The 22,927-nt window shown below is 52.6% G+C and overlaps 1 protein-coding gene and 1 non-coding gene across 6 annotated transcripts in view; one reads left to right on the top strand and one right to left on the bottom strand.

Moving 5' to 3' along the window:
- The first annotated feature begins 6,734 nt into the window (after positions 1 to 6,734).
- The window catches only part of GRIP2 (glutamate receptor interacting protein 2), a 121,171-nt gene continuing 104,978 nt past the window's right edge, over positions 6,735 to 22,927 (top strand). For all 5 annotated transcript variants that reach the window (XR_010842455.1, XM_067043363.1, XM_067043362.1 and 2 more), the window contains exon 1: positions 6,735 to 6,834. Coding sequence is in view for 4 of the 5 variants with exons in the window: in XM_067043363.1 (XP_066899464.1) it covers positions 6,780 to 6,834 (55 nt within the window). In the remaining variant the exon portion in view is untranslated. The remainder of the gene's footprint in view (positions 6,835 to 22,927) is intronic.
- LOC131764727 (U6 spliceosomal RNA) lies at positions 13,734 to 13,840 on the bottom strand. The gene has a single exon (XR_009337929.1). It is a non-coding gene; the product is annotated as a U6 spliceosomal RNA (small nuclear RNA).

Here is a 22,927-nt window from a genome sequence, read left to right as displayed (position 1 = left end):
TTATTATTTCCTTTCCCCCCTCCATTAGCTTATTAGTTATATATTCTTTGCTGATTAATTTAGTGGGCACCCTTAATATTATGACATGCATCTTTAGCAGAGTCCAGTGTAAATTAGTACTTTCATCACATTGGAGACCATGCTAGGACCTCACAGTATTTTACCTGGCCCGTTGTTTTCACGCATTTTAATGCTACATGTCTTTTAACCCCCAGAAAATATTATAGCTTTTTTGTGCAGTCAAGTTCCATTTCAATTTACTCCAAATTTACCCTTCATTTCTTTCTGCATGTTCATATTTCCATCTGGGATTATTTACCTTCTGCTTGCAGAACTCCCTATAGAATTTCTCTCAGTGGGGTCTGTGGGTAACATCTCTCTCAGTTGTATGTGTCTTTATTTTGCCTTCTTTTGCAAGTATCTTTTCTCTGTGTACAGAATTTTAGGTTGGTAGTTGATTTCTGTCAGTACTTTAAAGAGGCCATCCAGGGCTTCCCTGGTGGCGCAGTGGTTGAGAGTCTGCCTGCCGATGCAGGGGACATGGGTTCGTGCCCCGGTCCGGGAGGATCCCACGTGCCGCGGAGCGGCTGGGCCCGTGAGCCATGGCCGCTGAGCCTGCGCGTCCGGAGCCTGTGATCCGCAACGAGAGGCCACAGCAGTGAGAGGCCCGCATACCGCAAAAACAAACAAACAAACAAAAAGAGGCCATCCATTGCCTTCCACCTTCCAAAGTTTCTGTTAAGAAGTTAACTGTCAGCCTGACCGTTGTTACTTTGAAGGTAATGCGTCTTTTTTCCTCTGACTGCTTTTATGTCTTTTCTGCTTGCTTGTTTTTTGCCTTTGGATTTTTGCAATTTTACTCGTATGGGCTTAGGTGGTGCTTGCCTTACACTTATCCTGCTTTGGGTTTGTAACATTTTTTGGAACTATGGCTTGATGTCTTTTTATCAGTTTTGGAAAATTCTGGATCATTATCAGGACTTTTGCTTCTGTCCCATTATACTTCCCTTAGTCTTCTGGGACTCCAGTTCATGTACGTTAAACCTTTTCACTGTGTGCCGTACATCTCTCTGCTGTATTTTCCATCATTTTAGTTTTTTATATTGGAAATATTTTTCTACATATTTCTACTGACCTATCTTCCAATTCACAAATCCTCTCTTCAGAGGCACACAATCCTCTGTAAACCCATCCACTGAGTTCTTGATTTTAGTGATTGTGTTTTTCAGTTATTGAATTTCCAGTTGGTTATTTCTTATAGATTCCAATTCTCTGGTGAAATTCAGCATTCGTTACGTATTCTTGAACATATCAATCACAGTTGTTTTAACGTCCACTGCTGATGACACTAAAATCTGGGTCACCTTTGGTTCTATTTCTATTGGCTATTTTTTTTTTATTTTGTTTCTGCTTATTGGTGTGTCTGGTTTAAAACAGTTTTTTAAAATTGAATGCCAGGGCTTCCCTGGTGGCGCAGTGGTTGAGAATCCGCCTGCTGATGCAGGGGACACGGGTTCGTGCCCCGGTCCGGGAAGATCCCACATGCCGCGGAGCGGCTGGGCCCGTGAGCCATGGCCGCTGAGCCTGTGCGTCCGGAGCCTGTGCTCCGCAACGGGAGAGGCCACGACAGTGAGAGGCCCGCGTACCACAAAAAAAAAAAATAAATAAAAATTGAATGCCAGACACCATGCATGAGAAATTGAAGAGGGTCTTCATGATGTTAGCTTCCTCCAGAGAAGACTTGTCCTTTCCTGTGACATAGCTAGAGTTAGGGTATATTGCCTTAATCTCATCAGGGGCTCAGCTGATACACATCTGGGTTGCTATATTTGTAAGTCTTGGCCTACCTGTGGTTCCCCCTTACTCCTGGGCTATAATCGCCTCCTCCCCTGCCATGGTCCCAACGAAAACGCTGGATGGTTCCTAGCGCTTCTCCTCTCTGATGGGCTCCAAACTGCAACTTTGTCTCCTAAGTGTTGTGAGACTGGAGAATGGTTCAATTCTGCTTTTCAGTAGCAAATGCCTGCTGGAAAAACTGGTAGTGAGGGTTGGGCTTACTTCTCTGTGACCCCCTTCTCTCTAGGATCTTCAAGTCTTGGTGGCTTTGGTAGCCCGAACTTTGAACTTTGTCTAGTCAGCCCCAGGAAACTACTTAGAGCTCATTTGGCTTCTCCACCTCCCCACACCGTGCAGATGACCCAACAGAGAATGTTAGGCTTATCTCAGTGAGCTGCCCTCTGTGTAGGATCTTGACCCCTCGAGTCCTGGAGGCCTGTGCAGCCCTCTGATACAAGCTACATATGGAATGGAGCGATTAATATCTTTCCTTCTCGTGGTTTTTGAAGAAGAGACAATGATTGGTTTAAACAAACAAACAGACAAACAAACAGAGCTTCCCTGGTGGCGCAGTCCTTAAGAATCTGCCTGCCAATGCAGGGGACACGGGTTTGATCCCTGGCCTGAGATGATCCCACATGCCAGGGAGCAACTAAGCCCGCGTGCCACAACTACTAAGGCCACGTGCCACAGCTACTGAATCCCGTGTGCCTAGAGCCCGTGCTCTGCAACAAGAGAAGCCATGACAATGAGAAGCCCGCGAAGCCCAGAGAGGCCTTGGACAGGCGCTCGGAACCCTGCTGGGGCCCTGCAGTCACTGCAGAGCAATTGTTAGCGCGCGACTCCACGCAAACTCCCCGGAGGGCTGACCGGCTCGGGTATGATTACCTTCGCACACGGTTCTCTGAATTTTGTGGTCTCACCCCCTTCTGGTAAAACAATTTGGGAGCATGTACCCCCTAAATATGTACATACCGATAAATTAAATATATGTACCATGCTCAATCCTTGTATTAAATACCAGTAAAGCTTACTCTCTTTATATTTTCAACGATAAAGAGAAAGATAAGTAGTAATAGTTCCTTCCTGCAGCTGGGTGGTTTGCTCAGCCCCCCTGCTTCACTGGATCAGATTGTGCCTGCCCCACACCAGAGATTGGCCGGTTCCCAGGAAGTGCAGGTAGAGTCTGGGGTCAAGAATGTTCTAGGGGGGCTTCCCTGGTGGCGCAGTGCTCCGCAATGGGAGAGGCCACAACAGTGAGAGGCCCATGTACCGCAAATTTAAAAAAAAAAAAAAAAAAAAAAAAGAATGTTCTAGGGCACCGGTCCTGAGCACCTGGACCCAAACCTTCTCTCCTTCTCCCCAGAGAGCCCTGGCCCGCGGCCTGGGGGCCTGGGTGCGGCCTGGGGGCCACCCCTTGGTGAGTGACCTTGGCTGAGAGTTCTGCCCCTGACTTGTTCTTCGTGGCAGGGCTTACAGTCCTCACTCTGCTGGTCCTGCTTCCCTGCCAGGCCCCCCGTGCAGCGACTGTCGTTGGCTCGGGATACCTCTCCCATTTCCGTGGTCCTAACAGAACTAGTAACAGTAGCTAACATTTCCACAGGCCCCGTAGGAGCCAGGCACTCAATGCTCTACACAAATTAACTCATCAACCCTCACAACAGCCTCATCAGGGAGGTGTGATTAGTACCACCATGCCCATTTTACTGATAAGAAAACTGAGGTAAGGTTCAGAAACTCCCCAGAGGGCCAGCAGTTGGGAGGTGGATCTGAAACCAGGCACCTGTTTGCAGAGCCTTCTGGGTCCCAAACCACCTGCCATTACTGCTGCCCCCGCCCTCATCACGCATTCATTTCTCCCGCACTATCGCTCCTCTTCCCTCTTCAACTCCTCTGCTTACGACGTCCCATTACTACTACCTCCCTCCTCTCGTCCTATGATATTGCCAGGTTATTCATTTGCTGCCATTCTGATGACTTTTTCCTTGCATCCCTCCCCAAATATCGCCCTGCAGTTTGCACAACTTCGCTTTCTCTCCCCACCGCCCCAGGTATAATGGCCTCTCCTATTTTAACCCACCCATTCCTACTACAGTTCCTCCTGTTCAGGCTGCTGCTGTTTTTCTTGTCACTGTCCTTAATGTTCCCTCTCCAAGCATCACTCCTCTCCCTATTACTTCTACTCTGATCACTCCTCCTGGCAAATGATTTCCTCCACGACTCTTCCTCATCCTCATTACTTTTTCTCTTTCTTCTCCTTCAGTTTGTAGGATGTCTTCTATTACGCTTCCTCCTCTTCTTTCCTCTGACATTTTTTCCCTTCTGTGGGTTTCAGAAATCCTTGCAAATGCTTTGACATTCCTCCCACAAGAGGGGGAGTCTGTGCCTGGAATTCGGGAGGCTTGTGACTGCTTCGAGGTTCAGCAGGAAGCAATGCTCCTGACTTCTGACGCAGGGTCATGAAAGTGGAGCGGTTTCCACCTGTGCTGCCGGCACACTTGCTCTGGGACCTCTGAGCCCTATGTGAGAAGTTCAGCTGCTCTGAGGCCGCCATGCTGTGAGGAATCCCAGGCCACAGGGAGTCACGCCAGCTCGGGCACCAGCAAGGCAAGAAGCCTCCAGATGATTCCAGCCCCCAGCCTTCCCAGCTGAGGCCCAGGTATCACGGAGCTGAGACATTCCATGCGTCCTGCCCAAGTTCCTGACCCGTAGAACTCCTAACCATAATAACAAGGTTGCTTTATGCCGCTTAAGTTGAGAGCGGCCTTCTATGCAGCAGCAGGAGGTAACTGGAACATTCTCCCCTCACTCACATGGCCCATCGTCCTCGTATCTCTCCTCTTCCTCTCCCGCCGCCGGAGGGGTACCAGGCCTCTGCCCTGCCCTCCCAATTGACCTTTGCTGCCAGAGCCTCCTGACCTGGGCGCTGGCACCTTTGCCTCTCCCATCAGTGATCCCAGCCCCGACATGCTCTGAGCAGCAGGCATCCTGACTACGAGGCCGTCAATCTGGACGCAGACAGCAGTGATTCAGTTCCGCTGCCGGGGGAGACTCACGTCCTCGTCAAAAGCTCGCGGCCGTTAAGACACATTGTGGAGTCAGCACTCTGCAAACACTGGCCGGCGTACTGATGTGCCCGTCCCTCGCCCCAATCCCCTGGGCCTGCACCCTACTTACTGAACTGATTAATAATTCAGGATTCATACGGGGCTGGGCTGTGACCCGTCTGAGGTTCTTAGGAGCACAAACAGGCAATAGGTATATCAGATAGACTGTGTAGGCAGCGCTGTCTGGGGGTGCCTGGAGCTGCGCAGATATGGGTTTGAACGCCTGTTCTGCCAACTCCTGGCTGTGTGACCTTGGGAAAGACACTCAAGCTCTCTGCGCCACATTGCCCTCCTTCGTAAAATGGGTTAATGATACCAACCTTGCAGACGTATCTGGGATCTAAGAGCCCACCCTTACCTCACAGAAGGGGTACTTCTGAAGGCCAAAGTTTAGGGGGCTTCACTGACAGGCTCAAGATGCCTGGGGTTCCACCATTGGACTCCCTTTTGGAATACAAGCACCTGGCTCCAGCTTTCCTGGATCCTGTTAGGACTAGATGATGTTCCCTAGTTTGCAGGTGGGGAACCTAAGGCTCAAAGAGATGAAGTCGTTTGCCCAAGGCAACCTGGCTAAAAACAGACTAACCCAAGATCCAAAGAGAGGCCAGTTGTTTTCCTCCCAGCACTCATGGATGGTAGCGTGCTCTACACTCACCCCCACGTTCATATTTCGCTCTGCTGTTGACTAGCAAGACCCTCTCCCTCCCAGAGCAGGAGGTGGGAGGGAGGGCATCCAGGCAAATAGGCTTACTTGGTTGGGCAGCGGGGAGGCAGCATTTCCTGAGGTACAAATGCTTTTTTCATATTGTCATACAATTTAATTTATTTAAAAGCTTCATATTTTAGATAGGTAATGCCTCTCCAGGGTTCAACATTTCAAGAGGCACAAAAGAGGATTCAATGAAAATCGAGTCTCTCCCACGTGCCCCCAGCCACCTGACTCCCCTTGCCGAGGGCATCAGTGTGTCCACTGGAGATAATTTTCCACACGCTAGAGGAAATATGAAGGTAGAGCCTACCCCCCTTGGTTCTGTGCATATTATAAACACGTACTTCACTTTGCCCTCTTCCAAAGAGCACCTTCCTCCTTTTTTATAGCTGTGTAGTACTCCTTTGTCTGGATGGCTCACGCACCTCCCCCCCCATCCCATTCTAACGGAAGAAGCAAATCTGACTTCCAAGGATAGGACCCCCTGTGCCCCTTCCCTGCCTGCTCTTCCTCAGAGCCTCTAAGACCTGGTGAGCTCAGTGGCTGCCGTGCTGATGGAGGGGAACTGTGATGGGGTTCAGTGGACAAAGCCTGCAGACAGACAGACCTCCTCACCGCCAGCCTCCAGCCTTTGCTGGCTCCCTCATCCATACACCTGCTTATTCAACTCATTCATTCACTCCTTCATCCCCTCACATATTCACCCATTTACTTAACCACTCATTGTTTCGCTCGTTCATTAACCAATTGGTGGTAATTAGCGTTATGGGGACGCGCTGTGCGCTGGGCAGTGGGAGACTCGCCGGGAGAGCGGGCTCAAGCAGCTGCAGGTACGCCACGGTCTCGCTCCGCGCAGCCCCCGCCCGCGCCCGCCGCCCCGCCCCCGCGCCCGGGAAAGCGCGCGCTCTCTGGCAGCGTCTGCTCAGCCGCGGGCTCCGGAGCTGAGCCGAGCGCCTGGCGGCCGCCCGGGCCCCACGACCCTCGGCAGCCGCCCATGCCCGCCGCGCTCTGGGCCCGCGGCCCTCCCCAGCGCTGCGCTGCGCCGCCGGGCCCGGCGGGGGCGGGGCCGGGGCCGGGGCCGGGGCTGGGCTGGCGAGGCCGGGCCGGGCCGCAGGGCGGCCGCGGGGATGCGGGGCTGGCGGAGGAACCTCGCGCTCTGCCTGCAGCGGCTGCCGGACGAAGGTAGGACGCGGCCGCCGCCCAGGCCGGTTAGCACCGGCGCGGTGAGGCGCTGGGCGCGGAGGGCGGGCCCAACGCGGGGCTGACTGCGGGCGTCCGCTGAGGGTCCCGCGGGAGGCGAGGGGCCGGGCGGCCGCTTGCCTCCGAGGCGCGGGAGCGGAGCGCCTTAAGCGGGGAGCCCGAAGGGTCACCGCAGGAAATGCGGTGCGGAGCGCAGCCGGGCCGGGGGAAGCCGGCAAGGGGGCTGCGCGAGGCGCGCGGAGGTGGGACCCGGGCAGTGCGACCGCGCGGGGCTGCGGCGAAGGCTCTGGACGCTCCAGGACCGGCGCGCGGATCCGGTTCCTGGAGCGGCCGGGGCCGGCTCGGCGACCGCGTACTTCCTCGCCCTCCGAGAGTTCGCCGGCGCTTCGACTGTGCGGGCGCTCACGGCGGGGGCCTTGGAATCCCGAGGCTGCAGTCGCTGGGACCCAACTTTCCTTCCCACGCCCTGTAACAATCCCGCCCCGACCCGACCCCGGAGTCTGCAGTTCCTCAAAGTTGCAAAGAGGCCAGAGGCGGGGGTGGGGCGGACGTGGACCCGGCCGCACTGCCCCCTGCGCGGCCTGGCCCTGCAGCAGCGCTGCGGCGCAGCCCCCTCCGCCCGGCCGCGTCCGGGGCTGCTCCACTGCTTACCTGTCGTCTGAGCCGCTGGCCGCGGAGGGGGGAAGAAGAAGGACCCGCGCCCAGGTCCTGCCACCGCTGAGGGAAGTTCGGCTTCGGTGCCGATTGAGATTTGCCAGCACCGCGTCGGGGGCAGAGTGAGGTGGGGATGGCAGCTGCCCACCCTCTGCTCACTTACTGGGCACGATGGCGGACTTACAGGCAGTGGGCACTGTGTACCCAGGCCCTCACTTCCGCCTCTGTCTTTAACCTTCCCTTCTACGCCTCAGGAGGGCGCTATTCTGTCCACCTTACAGGTGAGGGCACTGAGCTTCAGAGAGAATGCCTCTTGCGCAAGGTCACACGGGCAGTAGGCGGTAAAGCTGGGAGGTGAACCTAAGTCTATGTTACCGGCAAGATTTTGGTAGTGCCAGTGGCCCCCCCGCTTCCCATCTGCCCCCCGAGCTGGGCCTGGCTCAGTTCATGGGAAAGGATCCATTTCCAAACGAGGCCAGAAGCTCCTGTTTGGGGCATGGGGGGAAGGGAGGAGGAGGACAGCGAGAGCGGGTCCCTGGCCCTCCTGTCCTGTTCCCGAGGCTAAGTCAGGTGTGTAACGCCTGCCCAGGGCGTGCCCAGGTTTCCTTCCTTTCCGGTGAGTGAGGAGGCAGATGGACAGGGCTGCCAGTCAAGGAGTGGAGTAAATTAAGAAGGGCTGCACTAGGAGGACCTCGACTCAGTGGAGCTGCCCCCAAGGAGTGGAGTAAATTGAGAAGGAAATCTTGCAGAGCCCGGTGCCCATTACCAACCTTCAGAAAATGCGGCAGTCAGCCACAGGCGCGCTCTGTGGTCTCGGACAAGTCATTCCCTCTCCCCGAGGCTCCCTTTCTGTGTCTGTAAGGGGAGGGCCTCGGGAGGATGAACTGAAGTCTTGGCCGGGGCACAGCACACAGCCCAGAGCGGGCTCAGAAGTGGGGGCTGTGATGTCCTGAGAGGAAGGTTGTTGCTCTCTTGCTTCTGATGCCCACTCCCCATGTGTGTGTGGCATGGGTGGGGCATGTGGGTGGTGTGTGTGTGTGTGTGTGTGTGTGGTGTGCGTGCAGGCACGTGGGTGGCATGTTTGAGATTCAGGTCGGTGTGCACGAGGCTCAGGGGTGACACGTATAAGGTGTGTGGGTCTTGTGATGCCTGCAGTCCTTTTGCCTGCTACTGGCCACATGCTTGAGAGGAGGCCACTTCTCCCTCCCGCAATGCCATGAGTTTTCCTTGGAAAATCTTACTTGAGGTTGATCTTTGACCTCAGCACTAAATCAGAGGGTGGCTGGTGCATCCACCCGCGCCAGCAGGGCATTACTTTTTTAAAAAGACAGAATCCCCGGCTTTCTCTGGGCCATGGGAAAATTGTATCGCATGGGCTGGGTCTCACATGAGAAACTCGGAGATGTAGATGTGGGTCCAGCTGGATGAGAGGCTTGTGGTGGGAGGTCATCCAAGCTTGAGTGTGACAGAGAGAGATGCAGAGATAGGGGCACAGGCCTGGCATCCTCAGAGGAGAGCTTCAGCCAGCAGGCCATTTTGAACAAGACCAGCTTATCTGCTTATCATGTGGTGTAATTTAAGGCCCTGAGGAAAGAAGAGTGGACTTGGAGATCAGATTTATGTTCCCAGCTGAGCCCCTCTGCTTGCCAGCTGTGTGACCTCGGGCACACTACTTAATTCTTCTGAGCTTCAGGTTTTTTCATCCATAAAGTGGGAAAGGTAACCTTGCAGGTGGTCTTGAAGCGTCAATGTTAACACGGCCTAGCACGTAGTAGGTGCTCAGGAAATACTAATCCCGCTCTTCCTTTCTGGATCTTTACATCCGCTTCAGAAGTGATCTGGTGTACTGGTCATTGGAGAACTCAGGCCTCGGGGTGGGTTTCTGGATTCTGAATGATCGGCTTGAGGCTCCCCACTCCTGGGGTTTGGGGGATCCAATCTGGGTTGTGTCTACCATGCAGCTACTTGAATCCATCTCCTAGCCTTGCCCAGTGAGGTTGGCCAAAAGTGTGGTTGTGTTCAGCCCACACTTACACAGCATCTGTGTTTGGATCACTGCACAGTTTTTACTACTTTACATAGTAGTCACGTCCCTTGAAGAGAAACACGTGCAGCCGCAGGGATTGGGGAACTCTGTGATTCTAGCTTCATGATGCTTTTGAGTGTGTGTGTGTGTGTGTGTGTGAGAGAGAGAGAGAGAGACAGAGACAGAGAGAGAGACAGACTTGTGTTCTAATGAACATCCACCTTGAGGCAGCGACACACTCTCTTCTATTCACTACAGTAAATGCTTCTAGAAGGCTCCCTCCCCCCTCCCCAGGCTCTTCCTGGTCTGTGTGGGATCAGAAAAATAAAACCCAGTCCTCAGCTTCAAGTTGCTCCCAGTCCCTCAGAAAACAAAAGTTCAAGGTGCCCAGTGCCTGGGGAACGTGAAGTTGAAAGCAGCAGCCAGTTCCTATCAGGGAGGCCACTCAGAGGAGGAGAGCGCTGTGACCCAGTGCAAAAGGTCAGATCTCCACCGGCAGGTTCTTCCCATGGTGTGGCCTGATGAATTTTCCTCCTTATGCCAGTCCTTTCTGCTCTCTAATGGACTCTTGGAACGTTAGCCAGGAGGCTTAAGAGAAGTCATCACGTCCAGCTCTCTTATTAGAGAGAGGGGGAAATATAGAAGCAGCCAGGAGGAAATGACTTTTTATTCATTCAACAAATATTTATTGGGTCCTCTTCTGGGGGCTGGGGATACAGCCATGAACAAAACAAAGACCCTGCTGTGACAGACTGTATACATTTTCATGGGGGAGACGGAACAAGTAAAGAAGTAAATAGGAATGGGATCGTTTCAGAGTCAGCAGTGTCATGAAGACGACACAGGAACATAAGGTGACGTGGTGGAGAGTCCCAGGGGAGGGGACTTCTTCAGGTAGGGTGGCCAAGGGGGGTCAGGGGAGGCCTCTCTGAGAAGGTAACTTATGAGCCGGGACTAAAGGACGAGTGAGCTCAGCCACGCCAAGAGCGGAATGAAGAGCTGTGTAGGCAGAGCGGACAGCAAGTACCACGCAGAGCCCTGGTCTGCAGGGATAATGTGGGCAGGGCCGGTTTGACCTGTTGGAGGAAGAGGAAGAAGGAGTGAGGGCGGAGAGGGATGAGCGAGGAGCTTGGAAGAGCCAGATCACGAAAGGCCACATCGCCGTAGGGGAGGAGAGTGGATTTTATTCTGTGATGGGAGCCATCGGAAGTCTTGACCAAGGACTTGGGCTGGATCCGAAGATGAGCAAGGTTTTGAGTGACGGAAGTGGCAGTGGGGAGAGGCACGCCCGGCAGAGGAATGGCATGCATGCGTAAAGGGGCGGAGGTGGCAAAGCTGTAGGAGCTGCGGCTGCCGGGTGCGCAGGAACCAAGGGCATTGAATACCTTTGGGGAACTGTCCAGGAACTGTCCAGGGTCCTGACAGGCTCATTTAGCGGCTCTGCAATTATGGACTTTTAGGGCATCGTGTGTGTGTGTGTGTGTGTGTGTGTGTGTGTGTGTGTGTGTGTGTGTCCGTGTCCCAGTCCCTGTGGTATCCAGCTAGCTGTTGTGTCCCTTTGCCTGTTACCTAGGAGACAACGGGAAGACGATGGGGTGGGAGCTGATTGGCCACTTACACCCGCTGCTCATCTCTCTGTCAGAACTGCAGGCAGAGGTTACAAATGGTCCATACTGGCATGCCAAGTGCTGCCCGGGGAGCTGCGAATGTTTGCTGCCCCAAGTCCTCCGTGTGTGTGTCTGTGTCTGTGTGTGTCTGACAGTATGTATATGTGCGCGTCTTGAACAAAGCGGCGGCATCTGGAGCTAATGCGCTTCCTGCTGTGAAACGTCTGCTCGTTGCCTTGAATCAGGTAGTGGGGGCCCAGATAAATTTAAGAAGAACCAGCCAGACTTGGGAAAGGATCTTTTGTTTGGTTTTAGTAACTGCAGTGTCAACATTGAAGCCGATTTTAAACATTTCCCTGTACCTTCAAAAATGCACGTAAAGCTTTGAGTGGTGGAAGTTATGTCCCGTGACACAGACTATGATGTCAGTGTGCAGAATTGCCTCCTTTCCCTGGCGCAGCCAAGAAGAATGGTATAAGACTGTAGGGTTTTTCTCTCCTCTCCTCTTGTAAAACAATAGTATCTCTTTTTCTTTTACTTTGTGGGCAAAAGGACAAGGAATCTACACTTTAATTTTGCTTAGAAAGGAGATGAGGAGACAAAAAACCAAAACCCCATCAAAGTGTTTCCTTTGCAGTTGACTTTCTAAAGCAGCAGCCCAGGTAGGCTTGGGGGAAAAAACCACAACAACCGCAAACAGCTCCAGGGCTGCAAGAGATTTATCATTATCTGTCTCTCTCCTCCTACCCCTGCTTCGCACTTTGCAGGGCTTGGCAGGTGATGCAGCTCGTGCGGAAGGAAATGGGGATTTCCCTGCTCTCACTCTTGGCTTCTCTGTCCTGGGCTCAAGTTTGAACGTGCCATGTACGATGAGCCTTCTCTGCCTTTTCCTTATCATCCTATTGCTTTTTTCCAATGGGCAAAAACCATACAATGCCTTCCACCCATATCCCTATTTCCCATGCCTCCCTCACTACTGGTCAGAAGTGTTTTATCTGAAACATGCATCTGGGGGTGGTTTACACTTGCTTACCCATTACCCATTATGCTCCATTACCTAGAGTAGGGGTCTCACACTTCAGTGCTTACAGGGGCAAGTGACCCAAAAGATGAAGGAGGCCACAGGGCCTTTGTACTCACTGTCCCTTTTTCTGGGTTGATCTTTCATCTTATATGGGCATGGTTCACTCACTACATTTACATCTGCACAACTGTCTCCTCCTCACGAGGCCTTCCCGGCCATCCCATCTAAAACTGCACCCTTTAGTGCTGTAACTTTCTTTTCCTTCCCAGCGCTTTGTACTGCCTGACCTTATGTTATGTTCCTGTTTATTGCCTTGCTCTCCCAGCAACATGCGAGTACCATGAGGGCTATGACTATGCCTGTCTTATTCTGCATTGTATCCTCAGGAACTAGCACATTGCCTGACACGTCGTAGTTGCTGAATAAATATTTGTGGGCAAAGGGAGTGAAATGGGCCTGGGGAACAAAGTTGAACTAGAGAGTTAGACTTTATAGGAGCCCTGGCTCAGCCCACCAGATCTTCTGATTTTTTTCTAGAGAAGCTAAAACACCAGAGTTTGACGTACTACCTCCCAACTTTAAAATGCTGAACACCAATTCAGACGCACTCTGAGGGGTCAAACGACACTCCCTTTGAAGCTGGAGACTCCTGATATTCAAAGCCCTTTGGGATCTGGCTGCAGTAACCTTTCTTTCCTCTTTAACTGTGCGCAGACCTTGTTCTGCCCCACCTCTGAGCCTTTGCTCAGGCTGCTGCCTCTGCCTGGAGTGCCTCTCCTCTACCCCCTTCTTCACCCAGCAAATTATCGTTCCCTCTAGTTCCGAGCTGAGACCAGGCCGAGGTGCAGCCTCCTGGTGCCCCTCCCCCCGTCTCCCCCCATGTTTTTGCCTCTGTCCTGTTGGAGGATAACTGTGTGTTTGTTCATCTGTCTCCTCCGCCAGCTTCAGAGCTCCATGGGGCAGAGACCCCATCCCATCCATCTGTGGGTCTGCAGTATCCAGCCCAGGGACGCCAACCTGGGAGCAGGCCAGCACAGGCCTGAGTGTGGAGGCGGCGGGGACCCTGCCCTCGGGGAACTGCATTTGTACGGCAGTTCATGCTTTGAAAGCATCCTTATTTGTATTATTTAATTAATAATCCATTCAATTGGCAGACAGTTTTTGAGCACCTGTTGTATGCCAGACGTGAGCACACAGTACTGAAGACCGAGAGGGCCTCTGATCTCACGGAGCGCACAGATGTGGGGCTGAGCCCCGTGGGCTGCTGTCTCCTGCTGTGCTCCCCAAACACCGGGGGCTTGGATGTGCGCACTCTTTTTCCTTTGGCTGGTCTGCCTCCGTTTACACTCCAGGGACTCGCTCCTCTGCAGTCCTTGGCTTGAATGGCCCCTCAGAGTGCAATGACACTGAGGGGTAGGTGGTCCGCGGCCTTCTCTGAAATCAGGAGGTGGCAATAACGGGCAGGCACAGGAGTTTAGATAACCCCCAGGCTCCGTTCCAGAAAATTAGCTAATTTTCCATGTGCTGAGTTCAGAGCATTCTGAGGAAATATTTGTTTGGTTTTTTTTTTTTAAATATGGAATGCTTCACAAATTTGCGTGTCATCCTTGTGCAGGGGCCATGCTAATCTTCTCTGTTTCATTCCAATTTTAGTATATGTGCTGCCGAAGCGAGCACTGTTTGTTCGTTTTTAAAGTTTATTCTTTAATTCCACGAACTGTTATTAAGTCCCTACTATGTGCCGTGTCACTCTCTTACACCATTTCATTTTCCTCTTCCCAGAAACCCAACCACGTATAGGGCTCATTATCTCTGTCTCACAGTTGGGCACCTGAAGCACAGAGAGGTTAAGTCGCTTGCCTGAGAATGCACTGCTGGGACATGGCAGAGCAGGAATTTCATCCCAGGAATGTCTTTCTCCTGAGCCAGGGCTCTTTCTGTGACCCCAGGTTGCTTCCTTTGGAATTCTGGTCCCAAGAGTCATGAGTGATGGCGTGCTCAAGGAAGGAGCATGGAATTCTGTCTGGGTTGGAGAATTGAAGTTGACATCTGACTTGAGTTTCAAAGAGCAATGGTGAGTTGTCCAGGAAGGAAAGGAGCAGGGAAGGGCATTTCAGGCCAAGAGATCAGCATGTGCAAAGCAGAGTTGATAAAAACCTGCTGTGTCCACAGCTGTGCAGTGTGGCTTGCGTGTCAGCTGCATGATTTATTTGTACGTGCAGGGAGTGAGGCACAGTTCGGGAACGGTGGGTTGGGGCTAGATTGTGAGGGTAGAGATGGCCACATCCAACTCATAAATAGACCTTACTTGACGCTGGCAGTGGCTTAAAAAAATTAGTTGCCATTAAATTTTAAGTGTGTGTGTGAGAAGGCAGGGGGAGATTTCACAGAGCAAAAACAGACGTGCAGCTTTCTTCAGAGGATCTGGCAACCCTGGGCTTGTGTTTCTGCTGTTCCCTGTGGAGCGTGGTCACCACAGCCCCCATCCAACCGATGACACATTCACGCACCTGCCCAGTGCGTGAGACCTTGAACTCACCCACTGAAGGAGTTTAAGCATCATTTCTTTAGGTAGCTGAAAGGTTTTAAGCAGGAGAGTGATTATCTTCAAAAAGCTCCTGCTGGCTGCGAGGGGGCTGGGAGGCAGGGTGAGGCAGGGAGACCCCCCCAAATGACTGTCCTTGTCATTTTTAAGAGCATTTACTCAGCATTGCTGGATGCCTTATTCACTCCTTGTATCAACCCTGCAAAGCCAGGTTAGCAGATGAGAAAATAGAGGCTCCAAAAGCAGATGCCATGACACAAAGAATGGAGAGATTGGACCACATAAAAATGTAAAACTAGGGCTTCCCTGGTGGCGCAGTGGTTGAGAGTCCGCCTGCCGATGCAGGGGACATGGGTTCGTGCCCCGGTCCGGGAAGATCCCACATGCCGTGGAGCGGCTGGGCCCGTGAGCCATGGCCGTTGAGCCTGCGCGTCCGGAGCCTGTGCTCCGCTACGGGAGAGGCCACAACAGTGAGAGGCCCACGTAACGCAAAAAAAAAAAAAAAAAAGTAAAACTTTTGTATGACCAAGGAAACAATTCACAAGGTTCAAAGACAAGCCACAGACCAGGAGGAAAAGTCGTTAAAACATACACCCCTGATAAAGAATAGTATCCAGAGTGCAGGGAGGTCTGCAAGTCAATAAGAAAAGGTAAGCAATCTAGGAGGATGTAATGGATGCAAGCAGGAAGTTACTAGATGAAGAAACACAAATGGCCAGAAAGTGAATGAAAAGATGGTCAACCTCGCCATCTCAGGGGATGATTCTGTTAGCACTAGGAAAATGCTCATAGAAACCACAGCACAATATCAATTTTGAGGGGAAATGAAAAAATGAGTAGCATCTACTGTCGGTGAGACCATGGGAGAGTGGAGACTGACGTATGCAGCAAGCGGGTAGGGTCATTTTGGGGACCAGTTTGACAGTTACCTGTCAGTATGCAAGGTGCTCACATCCTTTGAGCCAGCCATCCCTTTTCTAAGTATTCTCGAGACAAATCTAACATAGATGCATAAGGCAAAGTGGATAAGGACGTTCATAGTAGTGTTAATGAAGAAAACCAAAGGCATAAACCAGCTGTCCATCAATAGGGGACTGGCGTGAGAACTCAAGGGTCACATGGTTCAGATTAAAAAAAAAAAAAAAAACAACACCTCAAAACACATCAGCGAAGAGTCATTCTCCAGCATCTGTTTTCTGTTTGCCAAGTCCCCGCCTCTCTCACAGGAGGTAAACACCATCCTTTGTTTCCAGCGTATCCCTCTAGAAGTTTATTCTGTGCATAATAAGCAACCGTACATTCCTATTCTTTCCCCTTGTTTTACACAAGTGGTGGCCTGCTTCCATGCATTTCTGCACTTTGCTCTTTTATTAGGAGGTGCATTGGACACAAAGAAGAGTGACTCAAACATTGGTAGTTTAATTTTTAAATGTTTTTTTTAGCGGTACGCGGGCCTCTCACTGCTGTGGCCTCTCCCGTTGCGGAACACAGGCTCCGGACGGACGCGCAGGCTCAGCGGCCATGGCTCATGGGCCCAGCCGCTCCGCAGCATGTGGGATCTTCCCGGACCGGGGCACGAACCCGCGTCCCCTGCATCGGCAGGTGGACTCTCAACCGCTGCGCCACCGGGGAAGCCCTAAACATTGGTACTTTTAAAAGATCAACATAAAGCCATCACTGATACATCCCACTGGGGATGAGAAATAGATCACTTACAGCCCCGAGGCCACGTGGCTTTCCAAAATGGCTGTTCTGACTTATCCTCTCTTAGGGAATTTGTGTGATTTTACAAAAAAGATAAAGATTTGAGGTGGTTTTACTTGTTCAAGGTCCCCAAGCTAGATAGGTAGTGGCTTTGGTTTGGCCTAAGGCCTGTCTGTCCAGCAGGGTGGAGGCTGAAGCTCCAAGCAGAGGGAACCAGGCAGCTGAATAGGACAGACATGGCAGAGGACCATGCAAGGGACCTGGCCGACCTGGTGACACTCAGGGTTTCCTGACTGGGATTCCTCAGGGCCTGGGGGGTTATGCTGGTATCTTTCACTGAGCTGGGGGATGTGCAGGAATGCGTTTTAGGGGGCTGAGTGGGAGGGGCCTGCCGAGAGACCCCTGTCCTGGAGGCATCTGGCTGCGTAGCCCTGGGAGCTGGCAGCGCTGTTTGGGAGCCCCATGGGGGTGCCCTTCAAACAACCGTTTTTTCAACCGAATAAACAAATTCTTCACCTCTCCCCTCCAGCAAGGGTAATTTATCCTAGGGTGAAAAATGAATTCCCCCAGGAGGGGCTGCTACCAGAGGCCCTGGAGCCATGAATTTACTGTCTGCCTTCTGTCCTGATGGAACTGGGTCTCGAGATTTACGTCTGGGGTTTATGGGCAGCTGGCCCTGGGTTGGCAGGAGTCCTGGAGGGCAGCTGTATTTTACAGTGAGGCTGGGCCCTAGGAGGGTGTAAATCACTGTGGCCTCCTGGCCTCCCAAGAGAGGCCACCTCCCTCAAGTGGGTGGGGAGGGGCTGGGAGGGGGTGTGATGCCTGGGGACAGCAGGAAGGACCCCCCCTCAGAGATTACCTGGTCCAGCTCTCTCGGGTTCTTGGTGGAGTGGTCAGATTCTGGTTTGACTGATTTACTTTTTACGCTTGTTTTGTTTCTTTCAAATGTAAACCAGCCTGAACCTCCCTCCAAACTGCTCTTGAGCGAGCATCAAGAATTTGCTGGGAAAAAAAAAAAAAAAAGAATTTGCTGGGGGCTTCCCTGGTGGCGCAGTGGTTGAGAGTCCGCCTGCCGATGCAGGGAACACGGGTTCGTGCCCGGTCTGGGAAGATCCCACATGCTGCAGAGCCGCTAGGCCGGTGAGCCGTGGCCGCTGAGCCTGCGTGTCTGGAGCCTGTGCTCCACAATGGGAGAGGCCACAACAGTGAGAGGCCCGCGTACCGCAAAAAACCCCCCCAAAAAACAAGAATTTGCTGGGACAATTTGCTACTTGAGCCCTCGGTGACCTCTGCCCTGCAGGAGCTCACAGGTTCAGCTAGTGGTCCCCATAGCGGGGTGTGGCTGCCATACCCAGGACATCTCTTGAGGAGGAAGATAGGAAAAATATTAAGAGTTTTGCTTTACATTTATGTTTTATCACAATTTAATTTTTTCTCTGTGTGTGTTGTATGATGTGATACACAGGTATAGTGAAACATGGGTATTACATACAGAATATGCATATGTTACTGCAGAGGAATGTACAAACATTTTCTGTAGATGGGAGTGCAAGATCAAAAGGGTTTGGGGACCACTCCCTGCCTACCTGACGGGAGTGTATCAGTAGGGAGGACCCTGGCTGGGTCCTGGAGGGCAGAGGGCACCAGCATTTACTGAGCATCTGCTAAGTGCTGGACACGGGCACACCACTTCTCTAGAGACCTGGATCCTGTAGCAACAATGGGAGGCAAAGATGGTTAACCCCATTCTACAGACCAGGAGACTGAGGCCCAGAGGAGAGAAGCCCCCACTTGGTCCCTGAGCTGGGACTGGCCTCCTGAACCTCCTGTTGACCAGTTTCCTGGTTTTTCCTTTGTCTGTATTTCCAAAAAAGAAATCTTGTAAAATGTTTGTTGGGCATTCAAACTATTTAAAATAGTTAAACACAGCAATATCAATTAAAAAAAAGACACTGCAGAGCCCCCCACCCCATGCAGCACTGGTAAGTACACACTCCTCTGGCCTCTTGCTATCATTAAAAAGAAATAATAAGAGTATCCTTTTAAATTAAGTTACTTTCTCCCTGATTAAGCTTGCAATTATTGTTAAATGTAGACCATTTTGAAAAGAAGGATAAAGACCAAGAAGAAAACTAAAATCATCCTCCATCAACTCACCATCCAGGGACGCTTTGGTACCTTTCCTTCCAGTCTTTTTTCCACTGTCTATTTTTGTTTAGATCATATGACATATACCATTTTATGTTTTGCTTTTTCTCCACGTAGCTTTATAAGGTCAGCATCTCCCTGGATTATTCTAGCTGCAGAATGCCCCGTCAGGTGGGGCATGGTTTAGTTACCTGCTCCTCTCCTCTGCAAGTTGCATAACAGAGTTGTTTCCAGCATTTTGCTGAGGCGCAGTGAGACTCGGCTTACTTGTGGCTGTCATCAGCCTGTAAGGCAGTTCTGCTTGGGCTTTTTCCTCTGCAGATGTTATTTCTCCCACTTGTCACTTTTGATGGCTACATAATCTCTTGGAGTGTTGCTATTCCTCATGTTCTAGACCCTTTCTCCCTCTCTGTATCCCATGAGGTCTCCCTGCTCCCTCTGGGAAGCCACCCCCTCCCCTGAGCACCTTGGATTCAGGGAACTAACCTTGGGGGGTGGGGGCAGGGAAGGGGCTGTCATCATCTTTCAGGACCCCAGGCATTTGCTGCCTCCCTCCTGCCTGTGTCCTGGCCCCGGCACCAGACCCCATGTGGGCTGATTCCTTCCTTCCCTGCTTTCATTCATTCTTCAGTTGTTTGGCCACGACCTGTTAGGTGCTAGTCACTGCTCTAAGTGCTGGGGCTACAGCAGCGAACAGAGACAGTCTTTGTCCTTACGGAGCAGGGGCGCTGGGCCATGAATAGGTTAACAAAGAAATAAGAGTTCACAGAAGCAAAGGAAGACAAGGAAATGGGATGAGATGATAAAGGGTGACGAGGTGGTCAAGGAGGGCCTTCTGGAGGAGATGACATTTGTGCTGGGACCAGCCAAGGGAAGACCTGGGAGAGAAGCTCTGCAGGCAGAGGAAAGAGCTGGGAGAGGCCCTGGGGCAGGAATGTGCCTGGTGTGTTTGAGGAACGGAGGCCAACGGGCAGGAGAGGGGAGCGGGGTGAGGCCGGGGGGCTCAGAAGGGCGCCGCAGGCTGAGGGGAGGAGTCTGGATTTCTTCGGAGAGTCTTGGGAAGCCTTTGCAGGGCCTGGCCCACATCATGTGCCCAGTTGAACAACTGCTGTTACTGTTGTTCCCTCCTCGTGAAGGAGTCGGAGTGCTGAGACTTGCTCGATGCAGAGTGCACCAGGGTTGCCGTCTGGCCTCCTTCGAGTCTGACCTGTTTCCTTCCTGCTGCATCTCACACCTGTTCTCTCTGACAGTGGCCCTAGGACGAGCTGGCTCTGCACATCTGCAGCTCCCCACCCCCTAACTCCCTCGGCCCAGGAACTGGGGACCCAGTGGGCCTGTGTTTGCTCTGAACTGTCCCTCTGTGTGAATTGCGCCGATTCTGCCTCCTGGGACTTTCAGGGGGCTGTGCTGGCGCCTTGTGGGGGCTCAATAACGTCAGCTGTGAAGATACTAAATCAAACATCTTAAAAACTTATTTTTTATCTAGAAATCTCTATACTGTCTGTGAGGGTATGTGTGAGCGCCCTGCAGCAGCCCTGGCCCTGCAGGCACCCTGGAGGGAGGTGGCAGGTGGCCGCCCCGGGGAAAGTCAAAAGCAATTGCATTGGATTCTGCACTTAATTTAATGAAAAGGGCCTGCAGGCAGGCAGGCAGAGGCAGAGGCAGTGAGGCAGGGCTTGCGGGTTGGGTTGGGTTGCGTTTCGGGCAGGAGTGATTCTGGAGAGATTTATGGCGCTTCATAAAACATTCAGATCCAGGCTGAGCTTGGATGGTGCTGGGCTCAGTTCCCTGGGCTGTCTCCGCAGCCTGGGAGGCAGATGGTCTGAGACTCCCCATGGCTGTGATTGCTGTATGACCCTGGGCAAGTCACAGCCCATCTCTGGGCTCTGGAGCACCATCAGGCATTCTGGGTTCCCTCCTGCCACTCTGTCCTTGGCCCCAGCCTGCTGCCTGCCTCCACCAGGCCTATGAGGCTTTCCATATCCATGAGATCCTCTTCCCCACAGCCTGTGCCCTCCCCAACCCAGTTGTTTTTCCATTTTACAGAGGAGAACACTGAGGCTCTGAGAGGTTCACTGATGTGCAGCAAGTCTGGGGCGGGTGTGGGGGGCTGTCTGGCCCCTTTAAGGGTGGGGAGTCAGGAGCCTCCGTGGTGTGCTTGAAGGCCACTCAGGTTTTCAACGGGGGGCGATTTGCCTTTCCCTCATGTGAAGTCTGTCCTATTGTGTTTCAGTTTCCCATTCAACAGAGAAGGGCCAGGAGAGTTAAGGGACCAGGCTGGACCCCACAGCAACTAGCAACGGAACCAGAATATAATTGCCTCCTGGTCCAGCCTTTCTCCCCAGTACAATGCAGAAGTCTTTCAGCCTCCCCTGCCTTGAGCTCAGCTCCTCCACTCATTTGCTGTGTCACCCTGGGCAAGTGACCTGACCTCTCTGAGCCTCCATGTCTTCATCTTTAAAATGAGGGTTACAGGGCTTCCCTGGTGGCGCAGTGGTTGAGAGCCTGCCTGCCGATGCAGGGGACGCGGGTTCGTGTCCCGGTCCGGGAAGATCCTACGTGCCGCGGGGCGGCTGGGCCCGTGAGCCGTGGCCGCTGAGCCTGCGCGTCCGGAGCCTGTGCTCCGCAACGGGAGAGGCCACAACAGTGAGAGGCCCTCGTACCGCAAAAAAAAAAAAAAAAAAAATTGAGGATTACAGTATGCCCACCTCCCAGGCTTGATGGGAGGATCCGCTATTGGCAAATGGCCTGGAATAGTACCCGATATCAATTTCTTTTCAGAAAAATTGTAACTCTAGGGCTGTTCAAACTCTGGAGAAAAAATCTTAGTAGAAAGGAGCCCCTTCTTTACAGGACCTGGGCTTTGCTGGTGTGGCCCCTCCCGAGGCGGAGGAGGAGGGCGGGAACTTAATGTGGGCTGGTGGTTGCAGATGGCAAACAGCTTATTTATTTACTTCTTCCTAATAAATATGCACGACACATAACATAAAATATCTCACTTGTACCGTTCCACCCAGATCCAGGCAGACAGCAACAGTAGGCAGCGTCGCTGTGAGGCAGGCTCTGTGTGTGTGTGGAGTCCGGCAAGGGGGTTAATGAGCCGATTATTCCTGCTTTAACCTAATTTCTTGCCATGTGTCCAGCCGCGCTCAGAATTCCCAGTTCACGAAGTGCTGGGCATCCCCTCCAGGCTTCCCAGCTAAGCTCAGGTTAAGGAAGGCCCCAACGCCTCTCGCTCCCCTCTGAACTGGGCCAGACTGCCCTGGGAGGGGGTGAGCTCCCCGTCAAGGCTGGTGGGGTTTGGGCTGGGGGACTCCCGGGGCATCTCTGGAGATGCTTTGGCCACTCTGGTGGGCCGAGTTTTTGCAAACTTGACCTGTTTCTGGTTCGTACACTGGCGTCTTGGCAGGGGCCCCAGCCTCACACTCTCCCCACTGCATTCAGTTCTTCTTTTCCCCTCACCCGGCTCATCTGGGAGCCAGGAAATCCGGTTATAAGACAGGATAAGCATTCAGGGAACCGCCACCCCCAGAGCTGAAAGAAACGTGGAGAGGGGCACGGGGCAGGGACAGCCTGCAGACTCAGAAGGACTGGGATTCCCCTCCCTCCTTCTGAGACCTTGGACAAGTTACCCGACTCCTCTGAGTCTCAGTGTCTTCACCTGTGAAATGGGCACAGTGTTGGTATTTACCTGACAGGTTTGTCATGAGACTGGTTCATTTTTTTGTTCGACAGATGTTTGCTGAGCAGCCGATATGTGAAGACACTGCCTTAGGCCCTGCAGGTACAGTGTGAATAAGACAGACAGGACCTTGCTCAATGGATCTTACGTCCTGGTGTGCGAGCCAGCCAAGTGCCTTGTCAACAGATGGATGTCAACTTTAGTGACAGGCTGTGAACTGAGAATGTAGCCAAGGCAGGGTGTTCAGGGAGTGGAGACCCCCCTCAGCCGTGATCCTCAGGAAGGCTGCTCTGAGAGGTGACGGTCAAGCACACACTTGGACGATGAGAAGGAGCCTGCTCTGCAGGGAATTGCACGGGCAGAGGGAATAGCCAGTGCGGTGGCCCTGAGGTACGGACAGGTCTGCATGTTCTGGGAAGGCCAGGGCTGCACAGGCACATGAGGTGAAGCAAGTGACACCTCTGGCATAGGGCCTGGCACAGGGCAAATACTTGTTGGTCCTCTTCCTCCTTCCCCTGCCCACCTGCTTTCTTGCTCTCCCTGGCCTGTGCTTGAGTCCTTCATGTAATCAAGGTGTGAGGGTCAGAGATTCCTAAAATATCGAAGCTATGCAACTTGACCTCTTTTAGACTCCTCCTGAATAAGCCTGAGTCTCGTGAACGGCCTGTGGTCTCTCTCTGGACCC

This window comes from Kogia breviceps, chromosome 10 (assembly GCF_026419965.1).
Source record: "Kogia breviceps isolate mKogBre1 chromosome 10, mKogBre1 haplotype 1, whole genome shotgun sequence".
In the NCBI taxonomy this organism is placed as follows: Eukaryota; Metazoa; Chordata; class Mammalia; order Artiodactyla; family Physeteridae; genus Kogia; species Kogia breviceps.
The sequence above is the reverse complement of the archived record's forward strand: the minus strand, read 5'-3'. Positions and strand labels throughout refer to the sequence as shown.